Source organism: Pieris brassicae, chromosome 9 (assembly GCF_905147105.1).
Source record: "Pieris brassicae chromosome 9, ilPieBrab1.1, whole genome shotgun sequence".
In the NCBI taxonomy this organism is placed as follows: domain Eukaryota; kingdom Metazoa; phylum Arthropoda; class Insecta; order Lepidoptera; family Pieridae; genus Pieris; species Pieris brassicae.
Window position 1 is genome coordinate 13,349,265 of NC_059673.1, and position 14,586 is coordinate 13,363,850.

Below are 14,586 nucleotides of genomic sequence, written 5' to 3' on the forward strand. Positions count from 1 at the left end.
TCACGAAAACTAACTTCAATTTATGAAGGAAAAAGGAACAAAGGAGGAATAAGTGCTTTTCACATCTAGGAATGTTAGATCACAAAATCATAACGTATGGCCTTTTCCTTAATTTAAAAAACTTGAGTTAAACCAATTTACTCAAACTTGAACCTATTTTACTTATTAGAGAGATACATTTATAATTGTAAGGTATTTAGACGGCTAACTCTAGGAAATTCGTGCGATACATAATTTAAGAAACGCCTAAAGCACCTCGGAGCAGACTTCTCGCTGAAGACATGTTTAGTAATTCTTTAAATTAGCTAAAGGAATGGCCGATATTCATACGATACTTTTAAACACCTAAAAAGTAAACAATCGTGTCCCATTAATATGAATTTGTTCTTATTTCGACACAACTGAACTTAGCGATGATATTTACGTCCCAGTCGTAGGTATTTATATTATACCTATATATTAAACATTCGTAAGCATATTTATTAATTTCGCCGTAAAAGCGAATTATTTAGATCGAAATACAATTTTGCACAGATAATCCTGCTCACAAAATATTGATTATTGTTTTACATACTGCAAATACATAAATTTAGATCCCCTATAGTCGTCCAGTATTAAATTAGATTATTTTTAAATGATGAAAATATAACGTTTCTTAACCGACAGCGATTATCACGTCGTCCGCTATTAACGGAAGAATCGGGAGGATGCTTGGAAAGAAATCCGCTGTTCAATTGTAATTAGAAAACACAATCAAGGACGCTGCGGTTAACATTCGGGTTCAACAAACTGTCGTATGTTTCGAAATTGCCACAAAGATGTATTATTACAATTAATGTAAGGCTAAGGAGTGTTGCTGTCTCTCATCTAAGAGGTTGTAGGCTCCAATGGCTTTCCTGTCTATGGGCGCATTTAACACTCCGTCGTATGGTAATGAAAAAAATCGCGAGGAACCCGGCGTGCTGTAAACTCAAAGTTGAGAACTAGTATCATGCATAGGCTGATCACCTACATGTTAAAATAATTAAGAAACAGAAAAATAAATCACAGACCTACCCAGAGCGCCACTGGCTTTTTTAATCAAAGACCACAGCTCTCCCTATAACAATCCTAGTCCAATAGTAGTAAGTAGTAACTCACACCACATAATTCTACGTTTCTGAGATCACAAATATTCAGAGAACACTGGCAAAACCGGAAAGACTGTTGAAGATGCGTTGCGCATTTGTGACTCTTCTGGCAACATGAGAGAACTTCTGGAGTGTCCGTTTGCCTCAAATTTAAAATGCAACAGATAGGAAGTAACTTCCGCAAAAAACGCAAATTAAAGTCATAATTATTACGAACAATAACATTTTTCATCACCAAAACTATACTTTTCGAATCAAAAATAAAACACCGATTAACCATATTTTTTTAATAACAATTATGGCTTAGGAAAAATTTGGTCCAATGGTAACGAATTAACAATACGATTAGCTGTATCCAGGAGGACTTTTGCTGTAGTCTTCTCAATATAAGGCTTCATTGCTTGCAGAAACTCACCACGATTTTGATTTATAGCTTCGTTCGTCGCTTCTTCTGCAATTCACAAGTACAAATGAAATAATACATAAGGAAAAATATGTGCGTAATGGCATATACAAGTGTTGTTTATAATATAGTCTATAGTTTGTATGAGCAGCAGACAGTATATAATAAAGTAAACTTTCACGGAAGTAATCCCGAATTCGTAACATTATTTAGCTACACTTGCTTTGGTATAATTAGTTGGTTCATGGCTTCCTAAGATTAGGGAATGTGGTTACTTCAGTTTGCCAGACTGACGGCCAACCTGCAGTAATGAACAGGTATCAAATTAAGAAGAAAACAACGATTGCTAAAAAGCACTTGAAACTAGGGTTTACATAATATTTTCGTAAATACACGTTTCATACTTAAAAAAGTTTTATTTCACTGCGTTTTGATGTGTTACCTAGACATCATTAAGATATCATAAAAAAATACACCGACAGACGATGCTACATTTTTTAAATATTAAGATTATTATTATTAAATAACCAAGTAAAACCTTAGCCTCGTGTATATTCGCCGAGAACCGATCTGACAGTTTTAATGCCATCAATCGGATAAGCGTTTCTAATGGTTTTCCTGAATGTGTTGATTACAAATAAAATCACATCTTAAAATGTGAGTCCTTTCCCCTCTATAGGAGATTTTTGTTTTGTTATTTAACACAACATACTAACAAAGTAACTGAGACCGAATTGTTAATAGCTACAACTACATATGAATATATACTAAGTGAAAGAGACGTTAAAACTGCTGTAAATATAATATAAAAAGTCGTAAACAGAAATAAATAGTACATAATACTACATACACATGCTATTTTGTTAATGATAATATACAGATCTCTCTCTTTAATCGACAGCTCATGTCATGAGCATCTCATGTCGTGGTCAGCAACGAAGAATATTCAGATTCGTAGATTAATATCTCCGACAATATAGTTTTAAAATTATTACAATGTAGGTTATCCATACTTTATGAAATGACAATATATGGCTAATATTCAACAATAACATTGACATTAAATTAACATTAGAATAAATTCATCTTACCCAGTGTTTTGTCTCCATTAAACAGCCCATACAACCTAAGACGATAGTCTTTCATGTCAATTTCAACATTCACACTCTGGAACTTGATATATTGCGTTCCATTCTTCTCGTATATTTTGTTGGTTATTTGTACGTCAGCGTCACACTTTACTGGAAGTTACATGATATATTAAGAGTTTAGAATATGTCTCGCAAATATTTGTGGAAGATAAGATTAGGTTAGATTATGAACGAAAACATAAATATGAGATAACTAAAATACTAAAAACGACAATTGAATTTTCTAATAAAAACTGTTCCTAGCTGAGAATTATTTCAGATCTTTTGTCTTTTTATAAATAAAGAAATATGTCACGTCAAATGGTCATAGAATTTTATTTCTGAGGGCCTTGTTTCTGAATTTGAATATTAAAAAATATTCTTAAGCTCTATATATATTAAAAGTATTTCTCACTCGCATCGGCCACGAAGTTTCCTTGACCACGAAGCGGTATCACCAAGATTTGAGTGTCCAGCTGATAAAGTCCTTCCAAATGAAGTTTGGGAAACCGAAAAATGACTCGTATAGCAAATGTATCTAAGTTTACACTAAAACAAAAATTAAGATGTATTTTCACTTTGGGGATAGTCATGACTTAAGTTTTACCTTATTAAAGACAGCAGATTAAGATGTAATGAATATATTTAGAAAAAAGAGCGTTAATAAAATAACTTTATTTGCCATTTTATTCCATACCAAAAGTTACCTTATGGACTCGAAATATAAAAGTTAAGAAGAAAATAATTACTTTTAGACAAAATAAATTCACAAAGCTGCTATCGCTGAAATATCGTCGGTAAAAACGGGGAAAAACCAGGAATAATTTCTTATTAAATAAGTTTTATCAATATATCCCATTTTAAAATGTAAACTTACATAATGTGAGGTTTATTAGGGTCTTAGGTACTCAATTATCTAGGTTATGTTGTAAAATATACTTACTCAACATTCTTAACCGTGTAATTACTAGCGCCTGATACTTTCACGTTTTTTGCTTTTGCTTTGAGAGGTGCCAGTTCACCGCTTATTGCTATTATCTAGAAAAGGGTAATATAAATTGTAAGAACGCTCAACAAGTAATTAACATCAGTTAATATGAATATTACTAATATAACTACAGATTCCTTGACTAAATCGGTCATCGGCATAAAACCTTATATAAATAAATAAATATTTCGGGTTATAATAATTTACAATAACACAAAACAGGACAAAAATTTAATTGAATAAATTAGGAAAAAGGGCTGCTCCGCTATTGGAAGATTACGGAAATTAAAGCACAACATTAAACACTAAAAAAAGCGAAAAATATTACTTCATCAATGTAAAATGGATCGATACTGGGAACTTGGAACTCCGGTATCCCAGAGACGAGGTGTGGTCGCAGACTCTGTACAGAATCCCTCACACACTCATTGATAGTGCTCTGATCTCGCTTGCATATTTTCATATAATCCGCTGCAAATCATAATCTACGTTAATTAAAGTGCCAAAATGGAATTATTTATCGATACGTACAGGATATAACCGTTCTGAATACGCCTGCAAAGGATTTTGGTAATTGATGCAGACATAGCGTACGACACCGGCATGATATATTATATTATTTCTCATGACATACGTAGATATATGTTTATGTTAAGAATAAACTTCTTCAAACCTAATTTAGTGCTCTGTTTACACGCACCCATAATTTTAAATTCAAAGTGATAGTAAGAACACTTTCCTAATATGTAAAGAGCATATTTATAGTTTTAAAATTAACCTACAAACACCAAGCATATCCCTCTCCATAGCACGCGAAGCTTGTGTGGCTTGAAGTAAGATACCAAGTCTCAGAGACGAGTCATCACTGGTAGGACGCACTATTCGATGATGGTATCATAAAAATAAATCAATGGCGCTACAACCTTTTTAGGTCTGGGCCTCAGATTTTTGGTACTGTTTCATCATCATTAGCCAATCGAAAATAGGCAAGAAGGTGATCAGCCTCCTGTGCCTATTTTCGTGTAGTGTGTATGATGCCATTATACCTATCGTATTTTTGATCAAGTTATGCAGAAATTAAAAGCCTTTATACTCCTGATTATCTATAGGTGCATTGCATACCACCTACATAAACCCACACAGCACTGCAGTGGATAATAATGACATGTCAGTCACAAAATAGTTTTAGTTACGATGAATTGCACGTACTTCATTACGCATTTTAGGTCGATTAAACAACACATGCATCAAGTGGTTTTTATGGTGTAAATAGTTCGTATTATAACTTAGTTTAAGTAATATTGCGCAAATATAATAATAAAATTAATTAACGCACGTTTTCTATATGCAAAATATTAATCGTGATTTTTGAAATGTTATATTTACGAATCGTTCGTAAAAATTTACATTAAAAAAGTCAATCCCATTAAATAAATGGGATTTGTTTTGCATTTTTTAATGGTACACTGATGAGAGATTTCAGCATGTTGTAAAACATCACGAAATGGTTTAAGTATTACGTCTTCAAGTAAAATATTAATTAAATTTAAATGTATAGAATCTGTATATTTACTATTTGTTTAATATTGCTACAGACTAAATACAAAATAATTAATATTTATTTATAAACATCACCGAAACAGACCGCAACTATATTTAAAACTAGATGCATCGTATATTCCCTTTTCAACATAAATTTACTTACGTATTTCAAACAATGAAACTACATTTATAAAACAGAACACCACAAAGATGTACGTAACACGTAACATTTTATCTAACAGTATTCCAAGACTGTAATTTTATATGCTGATTAATACATTATATACCTGACGTCAAGAATAATTCAATCAAGGTGAATATTATGCGAAAATCAGCAATTTATACAGAAAATGGGACAAACGTATATTATCTGAAGTAAAATAATATCTTGCTAAAATGTAAAGTTTACGATTACTAAAACGTCTTGTTAAGACTTAAGTTTATCATAGATTCAATCAGTAGATGCAGGTTTTATAATTATTATAATAATAAAATATTTAACAAATATATTAAATTTTGTTTCAGAATTGCATGTATTGCAACGTATGTATACCATTACAATAATAATATTTAAAAAAATCAATGGCGCTACAACCTTTTTAGGTCTGGACCTCAGATTTCTGTATCTGTTTCATAATCATTTGTTAATCTAATAGGCAAGTAGGTGATCAGCCTTCTGTGCCTGACGCACGCCGTCGACTTTTTGGGTCCACGGCAAGCCGGTTTCCTCACGATGTTTTCCTTCACCGTTCGAGCGAGCGTTAAGTGGGCACATAGAAAGAAAATCCATTGGTGCACAGCCGGGGATCGAACTTGAACCGTTGCACGTTGAACCCCTAGGCCAACACTGCTCACATAATATGCTATACCCAATAATAAAATAGTTTATCTAAAATAAGAACAAGAATTTGAGTACTACTCTGAGGTTAACTTTTAGAGATTATGTGGGACAATAGAATGAGAAAAACAGATAGTTATTAATAAAATTAAAATATTGTTAATCTATTTTAAATCTGTCGTAAGTGGTACTAATACTGAAGATATTTTAGTTTTATAGTATGGGACAGGAGACAAATGAGAATGCGGTCACTTTGAGTAAAGTGATAACCACCGGTACGCTCTTTTCTTCCTATATAGTCTAGGTTCGTAATTCGTATCGGTTTGGAAATAAACCTGCTGGCAGCTGGTTCCACAAAGGGGTGATGTGCGGCAAAAAGTGCCTGAAAAAGCGCTGTGTTGTTGCATGTCAGGCGTCGAGATCAATAATGGAATTATAGAAGCTTCAAGAGCTTGAGATAAAATAATTTTTGTCCGGGCGTTACCCACCCCACATTTGTATAAATATGGTCACGTGACAATGCGTGAGTTAATGTCTTTCCCATATAAAATCGTTTAGCTTTAATGGGTCACACCTGTCGAGATGTGATTTTGCCTCAAGCCCCGGTAAATTTATGTATAATTCAAATCACCATCGGCCCTTGCCAACTCAGATTTTGTGTGGTACACTTTAATACTTTTGAGAAAAAAAAATAGCCCTGAGATTATTTTAATATTAATTTGATCAGAATTTCTATGGCGGTTAGTGGCAAGAATACGCCATTATTATTATATACATCTTTCAATATAAATATCTACAAATGAATACACGATGAATTGACAAGCTTTACAATTATAGACTAATTGATTTTGCACTCTTAATTAATTGAACGATTATCATTCTTATAAACAATGTAAGATTAAAGTACTTTAGCTTTATCTCGTGTAACTAAAATGATTATTATTATTACCTTTAGTATGTCCATATCATTTATAACATATAAGTGATAGTTGACAGTCTTGTGGTGTACTCTAGTTAGTTAGAACTTATTGGTTTTTTGCAGTCCATGGTTGAATTGAATTTTGAATGCCTTTTAGTTTTTTTTGAACGCGAATTGAATCCATACAAATTATGGAAAATGCCAAAGTTCTGACAAACCCGCTCTTGGTTAATATACGACACGTTTCTGTTTTGCTATTTTCTAGTCAGATTTGTCATTGGTGATATAGTCATCTGTGTTCGACAACGGATTTCGCCATCTTCTTATAAGCTGTACATAGTAATAAAAATTAATAAAAAAAAACTAAAAAAATTAAAATGTTTGGAACCATGAAGTATTTCCGAATCAATTCAACTTAGGCTCCTTCAAAATAAGCCAATTCCTAATTGACCGGCAATGTGCCAGCCAGTCAGCTGAACCTGCTTAGCGCTTGCTCTTTTTCTATGAAAAAAACAGAATATTATAGGTACAATATGGTGACCTAGGTTTTCAATAATATCGTCAGTCAAGCGTCATTAAGGTTTTAGTGTCAAGATCAATACTCAACACCAACCTTGTACAGGATGAGGATATTATTGACTTCCGATGTGTATCAATCAATAATAACATACAATAGTAGAATACATATTGTGTGAGAATAAATATAGAGAGACAAGTTATACATATTTATTTATTCATTTAGGAAACATAACAGATACATCTCTATGAAATAAAAGTAAAACAAATGAAATATAAAATTAATACATTCGATATATCCATAAAAAGTTTCACTGAGAAAAAATAAGATACAGCGTTTGATTTGGATCAATCGCTTCATATCGCTTCTTTAGGTCGCATTTTTTAAATGTGAAAACAAGAGAGTACTAAGAAATGTTTAGGTGACGTTAACTATGCCTTCACCGCTGTGTGATTGATGCGTAATTAATTATCGCCCTACTGAATGCACATGACAGGAAAAATTAAAATCAAAGGTAAGGGAAGTGGAGTCCCAACAAGTCAGTGCTAACATTATTGAGGCAGTTTTACTGCTCATGTGTTATTTTTATATAATACAAAACAACTTTAAAAATAAATAATTAAGACGAGATTTAGAGCGCCTGACCTCACTTCTGGTTTTGTCTGGTCTGCAAATCATCTTTCATCAAAAATCGGTCGCGGCGCTTAAATGTTTAATTACAAACATAAATACAGAAGATTTAAATACAAGTATATGAAGATTACACTCTCATACTAAAAGATATATATTCTTAATTATACTGCATGTTATTTATTAAATATATTATTACTATTCTCTATTCCTTATGTAACTATGAAGGTAATCTCTATCCGTCTATCTTAAAGATTAATTATTAAGCGAATACTCATTTGACTAAAGTCTATTATTGTTGCCTCCACATTGCTACCTTCACATCCATTCAATGTTATTGCAGCTAAGATAAGTTTATACTAATGCTCGTGCTGAATATTTTAAGCTATTTTAATACGAAAATAATTGAATTAATTTATTTAAGGCCTGAAATTTTTGTATATGTGTGTACATAATGCGTTGTAGGTAATTGTGAACATAACATTAAATTTTAATTAATATGAATTTCTTGAAAATATTATTATTATCAACACGACAATATTATTGTCGATCAATAATCAATATGATAATATTTCGACTTGCCCGCGAAACAAATACCTCCAATAAAGCCATACAATATACAAATGTAGAAAAACCGATTTCCTCTTTTAATGTAATCAACCCCCTATTTTGATTTATTATTATAAAATCTTATGATAAGTATGAAGATACGTCACAGTATTTACGATAAAACGCTGACCTCTGCTCTGCCAAATTAGTAATCCGATTTATTTAGTATAGTGAAGTGGAATTGTCGTAATGTGGTCTGAAATAGGTTTATTTCTTATAATTTGTCATCTTCATTCTGGGAACCCTCAAGGTATATTTATGTACCACATAAGAGAATTTATTATTTTATTACAACTGTGGTTTTATATGTGTTATTAACTTTGTTATGGTAATGATTTAGAAGAATTTTGTATTATACATTACCAACTGTACCAATAAAAAGGCAGGGTCTAGTACAGAATAAATTAAATCCGCATTATATAAATAACAAATGTATTTGTAGATGCCGTAACTAAAAGCTCACTCACTGTGGAAGAGGAAGAGAAGTTAAGCGAATTCATCACAAATGCCCTCGATCATTTCAAGAATCCAGATCCCGTAGGCCTTCCCGGCGCGAAGATACCTGACCCATATCACGTTCCAGAAATGAAGAAGAGCCTGCCTCTTGGAGGATCCATAGTCTTTAAAAATACTACTTTATATGGCATTAGTAAATTTCGTGTGCTCTATGTTAATGTTGAAGCCGGTAAAATGGAGGTAAACACACTTTGTGTTTTTTCGTTGACCTATTGAAAGTTTTTATTTTTTCGACATTATCGTATTGGTTTAGTACTGCATCCTTTCACGGGTATCGACACAAACAATTATATTGTAGCGCCATCTATGTCAATTGTCTACAAACACTGCGATGACATACCCTGAAAAGCACTAAGTTATTCCGTTCACTAAGGTTATGTACAACTTCTGGACATTTCTGGACATCTCAACGGGCCGTGAGGCATCCAATTAGTGTTTAGATAGATCGAGCATCTTCCCTTAAGGTCGAAAAAACATTACCACGTAACCACTAACAAAAGATTTAACAAAACGTAAACTCATTTTATTTTATTTAGCTAGAATTTAGGACTCTATGTTTTCAATTTTCCTTTCTTAAAGTAGTCGTTAAATTATGAATGAGGATAATTTTTTTATTAGGAAAAATACTGCAAATTTATTTAATAACAATCCCACAAACTGCCAATTTATGGTTTTGATTGCAATTATTACTCTCAATTTCAGGCTACTGCTGCCTTGTCAATTGATAAAGTACACGCTAACGGAAAATATGTATTAAGTACCTGGTTGAGAACATACCCCGGCAAATACCAAACGGATGTTGAAGGTATAAAATCAATCGCAACAGCTTCACTCGAAGTGGATACAGACGGAAAAATAAAAGCACAAAATATATCAATGGACATAAGTTTCGATAACATTGGAGTACAATTCGAGAATTCGGGAATAATATCCATGGTCTTACAAGGACTATTCAATTCAATGGGTATATTTTTGTTCAATAGTATCAAGCCATATATTCTTAAAGATGTATATACGAATCTTAGGGAAGAAATTAACAAGAAACTTGAAATTGTTGCTGGTGATCTGCAATTTCCTAATTCAATATCACCTATTGATATGATATTAATAAAGGCGAGAAATAAAGTAATTGCTCTTGAGAAGGATCCTTACAAGATAAAAGATTACAAAAATTCTGTTAGTATATTTCACGTAGGTTTAACTCAAACATGGCTCACTGGATTATCCTCCTTTTATCGCGATGGAAATACCACTTTGAAGATGGAAAATAACTCAATTATAATCGATTTGAGCATTGGTACCCAAGAGATACAAGGTTCCACAAATTGGGAAATATCTACATTCAAGGGATACTTTACAAAAGTTGGAACTGTGTTATTTTCAATCAACTATGTACGAGTACGAATAATTTTAGGACAGCCTTTGGACACAAGAAAAAGACCTCAATTCCGAAATCTAGATGTTGAACTTGGTAATTTACAAATACGATTCGATGGAGCAGGATCGATAGACTATATAGTTGAGCTGGCAGTAAATATATTACCCAATATTTTAAGAAACCAAATTATCGTTGCCTTTGACGACCTAGTTCGGATTAAAATACAAAGAGAACTAAATGAAGTCAATGTGGAGGATCTCATTAAAGAATTCTTGCCAATAGTAGATCAATTACAATTAAAAGGACTTAGTCTTAGTAAATTTTTCCCAACTCAAGAAGAAAATCGTTATGATGAAGACGATTTCTTTAATTTTTAAATTATCTGTTAATTTATATTTATTAGAATCCCACCCTATCACATTAATATTAGTGTAATAATAATGTATTGCTTAGTATTTGCTTACCTTTGTCAGATAGGCGCATAGTATTTATAAAACAAAATAATATTATAATAAAATATTTTATAGTTTTTATTTATTGTTATCCATCAACAAATACTTCAGATTTTATGTAAAAATAATTTTTAAGACCAAGTCTTGCCTATCTTCGTTGCGAACATCGATTATTAATTGAAGAATTGAACCACGGACCTTATAAACGCTTATAAATTGTACATTCTAAGCCATGTTGTTTGTTGGTGATGTAGTATCGAAGTATCGAACTACAGAGCTACATACCCATGTATGTTTCCTTCAGAAACAGGAAGGAAGACATTGGGATGGGGCTTTTAAATTTGTTATTTGGTTAAATAACCCCATGAGTTGTCCATTCATCAATTTCATCCGTTACAAACAGCGACAAGCCACTCTCCTTTTAAGAACCTCATTAGGAACAATATAATTAAAACATTCTAAAAATTACGCCAGTGTTAGGCTGATTTCATTATTACCTATACAAAGTATATACCCGTTCGATTCCCTTTGTATGCAATTTGATGAAAAATAACAAGGGCCAAACTACTCCAATCGTTATTACGGTCATCTTTTAAAACTAGATTGTTTCCTAAGCATTAGGAACCTGAAACCACCTATCGCATTACCGGGTATACGATATACTAAATACCTAAAAACAAAACGTACTGAGTAAACATCAAATAATTAGGTAGACAGGACGTTAAACAAATAAAAACAATTAGATAACGAGCGAGTACGTAGTACCGAGAATTGATTTCATACAACGAAATAGTCTGATAAACTGTGACCCCATACAGTCGAGATGTCCATTCACTAAGGGGATATATTAACTTCGACAATGTGGTTGAAATTTATCATTTTATACGCCATATTCAATTTTGGAAGCAGTGAAGGTGTTTTTTATTTTATATTTGTGATTATTGTGATTTAATGTTGTGAGACGACCGCCTGCAGTTGTGGTTTGGTGTTATTTACGCCATAGTAATCGAACGATAAACGATAAATAGTTTGAGGTTACGTTTATAAGTTATAAAGTATAAACAGACAGCATAAAACTATAAACCATGTAAGTTACTCCATATCTCAATTCTTAACCCGAAAATGGTATTTTGTTTATAGATGCATCTCATGTCGAAACAACAACACTATCTAAGCTTGCTGAGGGCGAAGAAAAGATGAGTGACTACATTCTCCAGGTTTTAGAGCACTTTAAAAAACCGAGCCCAGTTGGAATACCTGGTGCTAAAATTCCAGAACCATATTACGTACCAGACATGAAACATTCACTTTCTGTTGGAACTATGTTCTTTAAAAATACCGCTGTGTATGGAATTAGCAAATTTCGAATTTTGCACGTAGAAGCTGAAATTGGAGCCATGGAGGTCTGTAGTTATTTTATAATAAATCGTTGACATTTATATTCACATACGTAAATAATAATATGTCTAAAACTAGGTATTATAATTTTAAAAATATAGTAGGAAATACACTAACTTATAAGTAAAACGACGCAAGTGCAATTAACGTGCTTACAACGAGTTTTTATAACTATAAACTAATATAATGTTGCAGAGGTATGATTGTAAGGAGTTTAAAAGAGTTTTGATAAAATTAAATGAAAAAAGTACTTTATGAAACCGTGACGATTTTAATCATTAAGGGTATTTTTAATTTCCTTTTCATGTTGTTATGGGCACGGGCTGCGCGATTATAAACATTATTTACGTATGCACTAGGCAATTTATGGTCTTGCCTTTGAGTATCTCTTTCTTAGTAGTCACTTGCTACTGTAATTATAATGAGTTCTAAACACGTGTTAATATAATATTAACTTGCTTACACCGGTTTTAAAAACGGCTGTCCATTTAATATTACCGTTAATGACCAGAAACAGCCTTCGTGACCTCAGATGTTATGTTTGGTAATTTCAAGGATCCAATTTGGGTTTAGTTTTCGAAAACAAAGTTCCGTGTTAAAATTCACATTTAAAAATCCTCGTAATATTAGGCGCTGCACTACACTGCATATATCTCAGCCTACAGAAAAAAAGGAATATAAACGCAGAAATGTGATGTGTGCATGATATTGTAAAAAATAATATTTTTACTTACATCTTGTAATTTTGAAAGCAATTTTTAATGTTTTCTTGTTTATACTTCAGGTACATGCAGCCCTAGCCATCGATAACCTACAAGCTCGTGGCAACTATACCATGACAACATGGCTGAGTAAGGTTCAAGGACCTTTCACGGTAGACGTCACAGGAATAAAAATAACAGCAAAAGCAAACATCGGCGTAGAGAGAGATGGAAAATTAAGAACTCAAGATATAAATATTGACATAGAGTTTAGTACCATAGCAATGAACTTCCAAAATGCAGGCTTTTTCGGAGGAATGTTACAAGGAGTCGTCAATTCTTTGGGCCCTGTTCTTTTTGACTCGATTAAACCATATATACTAAAAGAAGCCTATACAAAAGCTAGAGAAGAGGTTAACAAGAAACTCGACGAGGTAGCTGGGGACATGCAATTTCCTAATTCAATATCTCCATTAGATATGGTCATCGCGGATGCTAGGAAAAAGGTCAGAGATTTAGAAATGGATCCTTACAAAATTAAAGATTATAATACCACTGTGAGTATTTTCACAGTAAGTTTGACTCAAACATGGGTAGCAGGAATATCATCGTTCCACAGAGTAGGAAATATATCTTTAATAATGGATAATAATACCGTCATGGCCGATTTTGAAGTCGGGACACAAAGACTCCAGGGTAATACTCTTTGGGATATATCAGCAATAAATGGTCTTTTGTCAAGGTCAGGAAGTGCCTCATTCTCGGTTGAATATATAAGTGGAAGAGTAATACTAGCACAACCTCTTGACACTAGAAAGAAACCAGAATTCCGAGACTTGAACCTAGAAGTTGGTAACATACAAGTGCGATTCGATGGAGCTGGTACATTAGACTATGTAGTTGAATTTGTAGTTAATATACTCCCTAATCTTCTTCGATATCAAATAATGGATGCTTTGGAAACACCTATTAAAGAGAAGGTTCAACAGGAGTTAGACAAAATAAATGTAGAAGAGATGATTAAAGAAGAACTTCCAAAAGTGGATCAAATGCAAGAGGGTGGCTTTAAACTATCCGCCCTGGTTGCAGATAATAAGGATGAACCGTTCGATGAAGATGATTTTTTCAATTTTTAATAAAATAATATTTATTATAACATATGAGTAACTGTTAATGAATACATTAAAAAATTTAAATGTATAAATCAAATTAGTGTGCGTTAATGAAATCCTACGTACCTTTCTAATTCTTTATAATTATTACATATGTTCATTACTTTCCAAGTAACATTAATTTGATTTTTTTTTCAATTTGTATTAATTTTATAAAAATATATATCAAGTAAAGTCCTTTAGATTAAATTATCATGTTTATAAGATCTTTTAAGGTATGTTATTTGCTATGTTAAATAATTCCTTTTTCAACCAAGGAAGTT

The 14,586-nt window shown here is 32.4% G+C and overlaps 3 protein-coding genes across 3 annotated transcripts; 2 read left to right on the forward strand and 1 right to left on the reverse strand.

The window, feature by feature from the left end:
- Positions 1–1,402: 1,402 nt before the first annotated feature.
- On the reverse strand, positions 1,403–5,429 carry LOC123714476 (protein takeout-like). The gene is made up of 6 exons (XM_045668730.1): positions 5,357–5,429; positions 3,980–4,122; positions 3,607–3,701; positions 3,079–3,212; positions 2,625–2,774; positions 1,403–1,581 (listed from the first exon to the last, which is right to left on the reverse strand). Exons 1-6 carry the CDS (start codon positions 5,421–5,423, stop codon positions 1,427–1,429), a joined length of 744 nt encoding a protein of 247 aa, XP_045524686.1. The 5' UTR covers positions 5,424–5,429; the 3' UTR covers positions 1,403–1,426.
- Positions 5,430–8,887: 3,458 nt separating this feature from the next.
- On the forward strand, positions 8,888–11,063 carry LOC123714471. The gene is made up of 3 exons (XM_045668726.1): positions 8,888–8,956; positions 9,149–9,402; positions 9,925–11,063. Exons 1-3 carry the CDS (start codon positions 8,896–8,898, stop codon positions 10,975–10,977), a joined length of 1,368 nt encoding a protein of 455 aa, XP_045524682.1. The 5' UTR covers positions 8,888–8,895; the 3' UTR covers positions 10,978–11,063.
- Positions 11,064–11,809: 746 nt separating this feature from the next.
- LOC123714470 lies at positions 11,810–14,360 on the forward strand. Its single transcript, XM_045668725.1, has 3 exons — positions 11,810–11,966; positions 12,193–12,455; positions 13,235–14,360. Exons 1-3 carry the CDS (start codon positions 11,912–11,914, stop codon positions 14,285–14,287), a joined length of 1,371 nt encoding a protein of 456 aa, XP_045524681.1. The 5' UTR covers positions 11,810–11,911; the 3' UTR covers positions 14,288–14,360.
- The last annotated feature ends 226 nt before the right edge of the window (positions 14,361–14,586 follow it).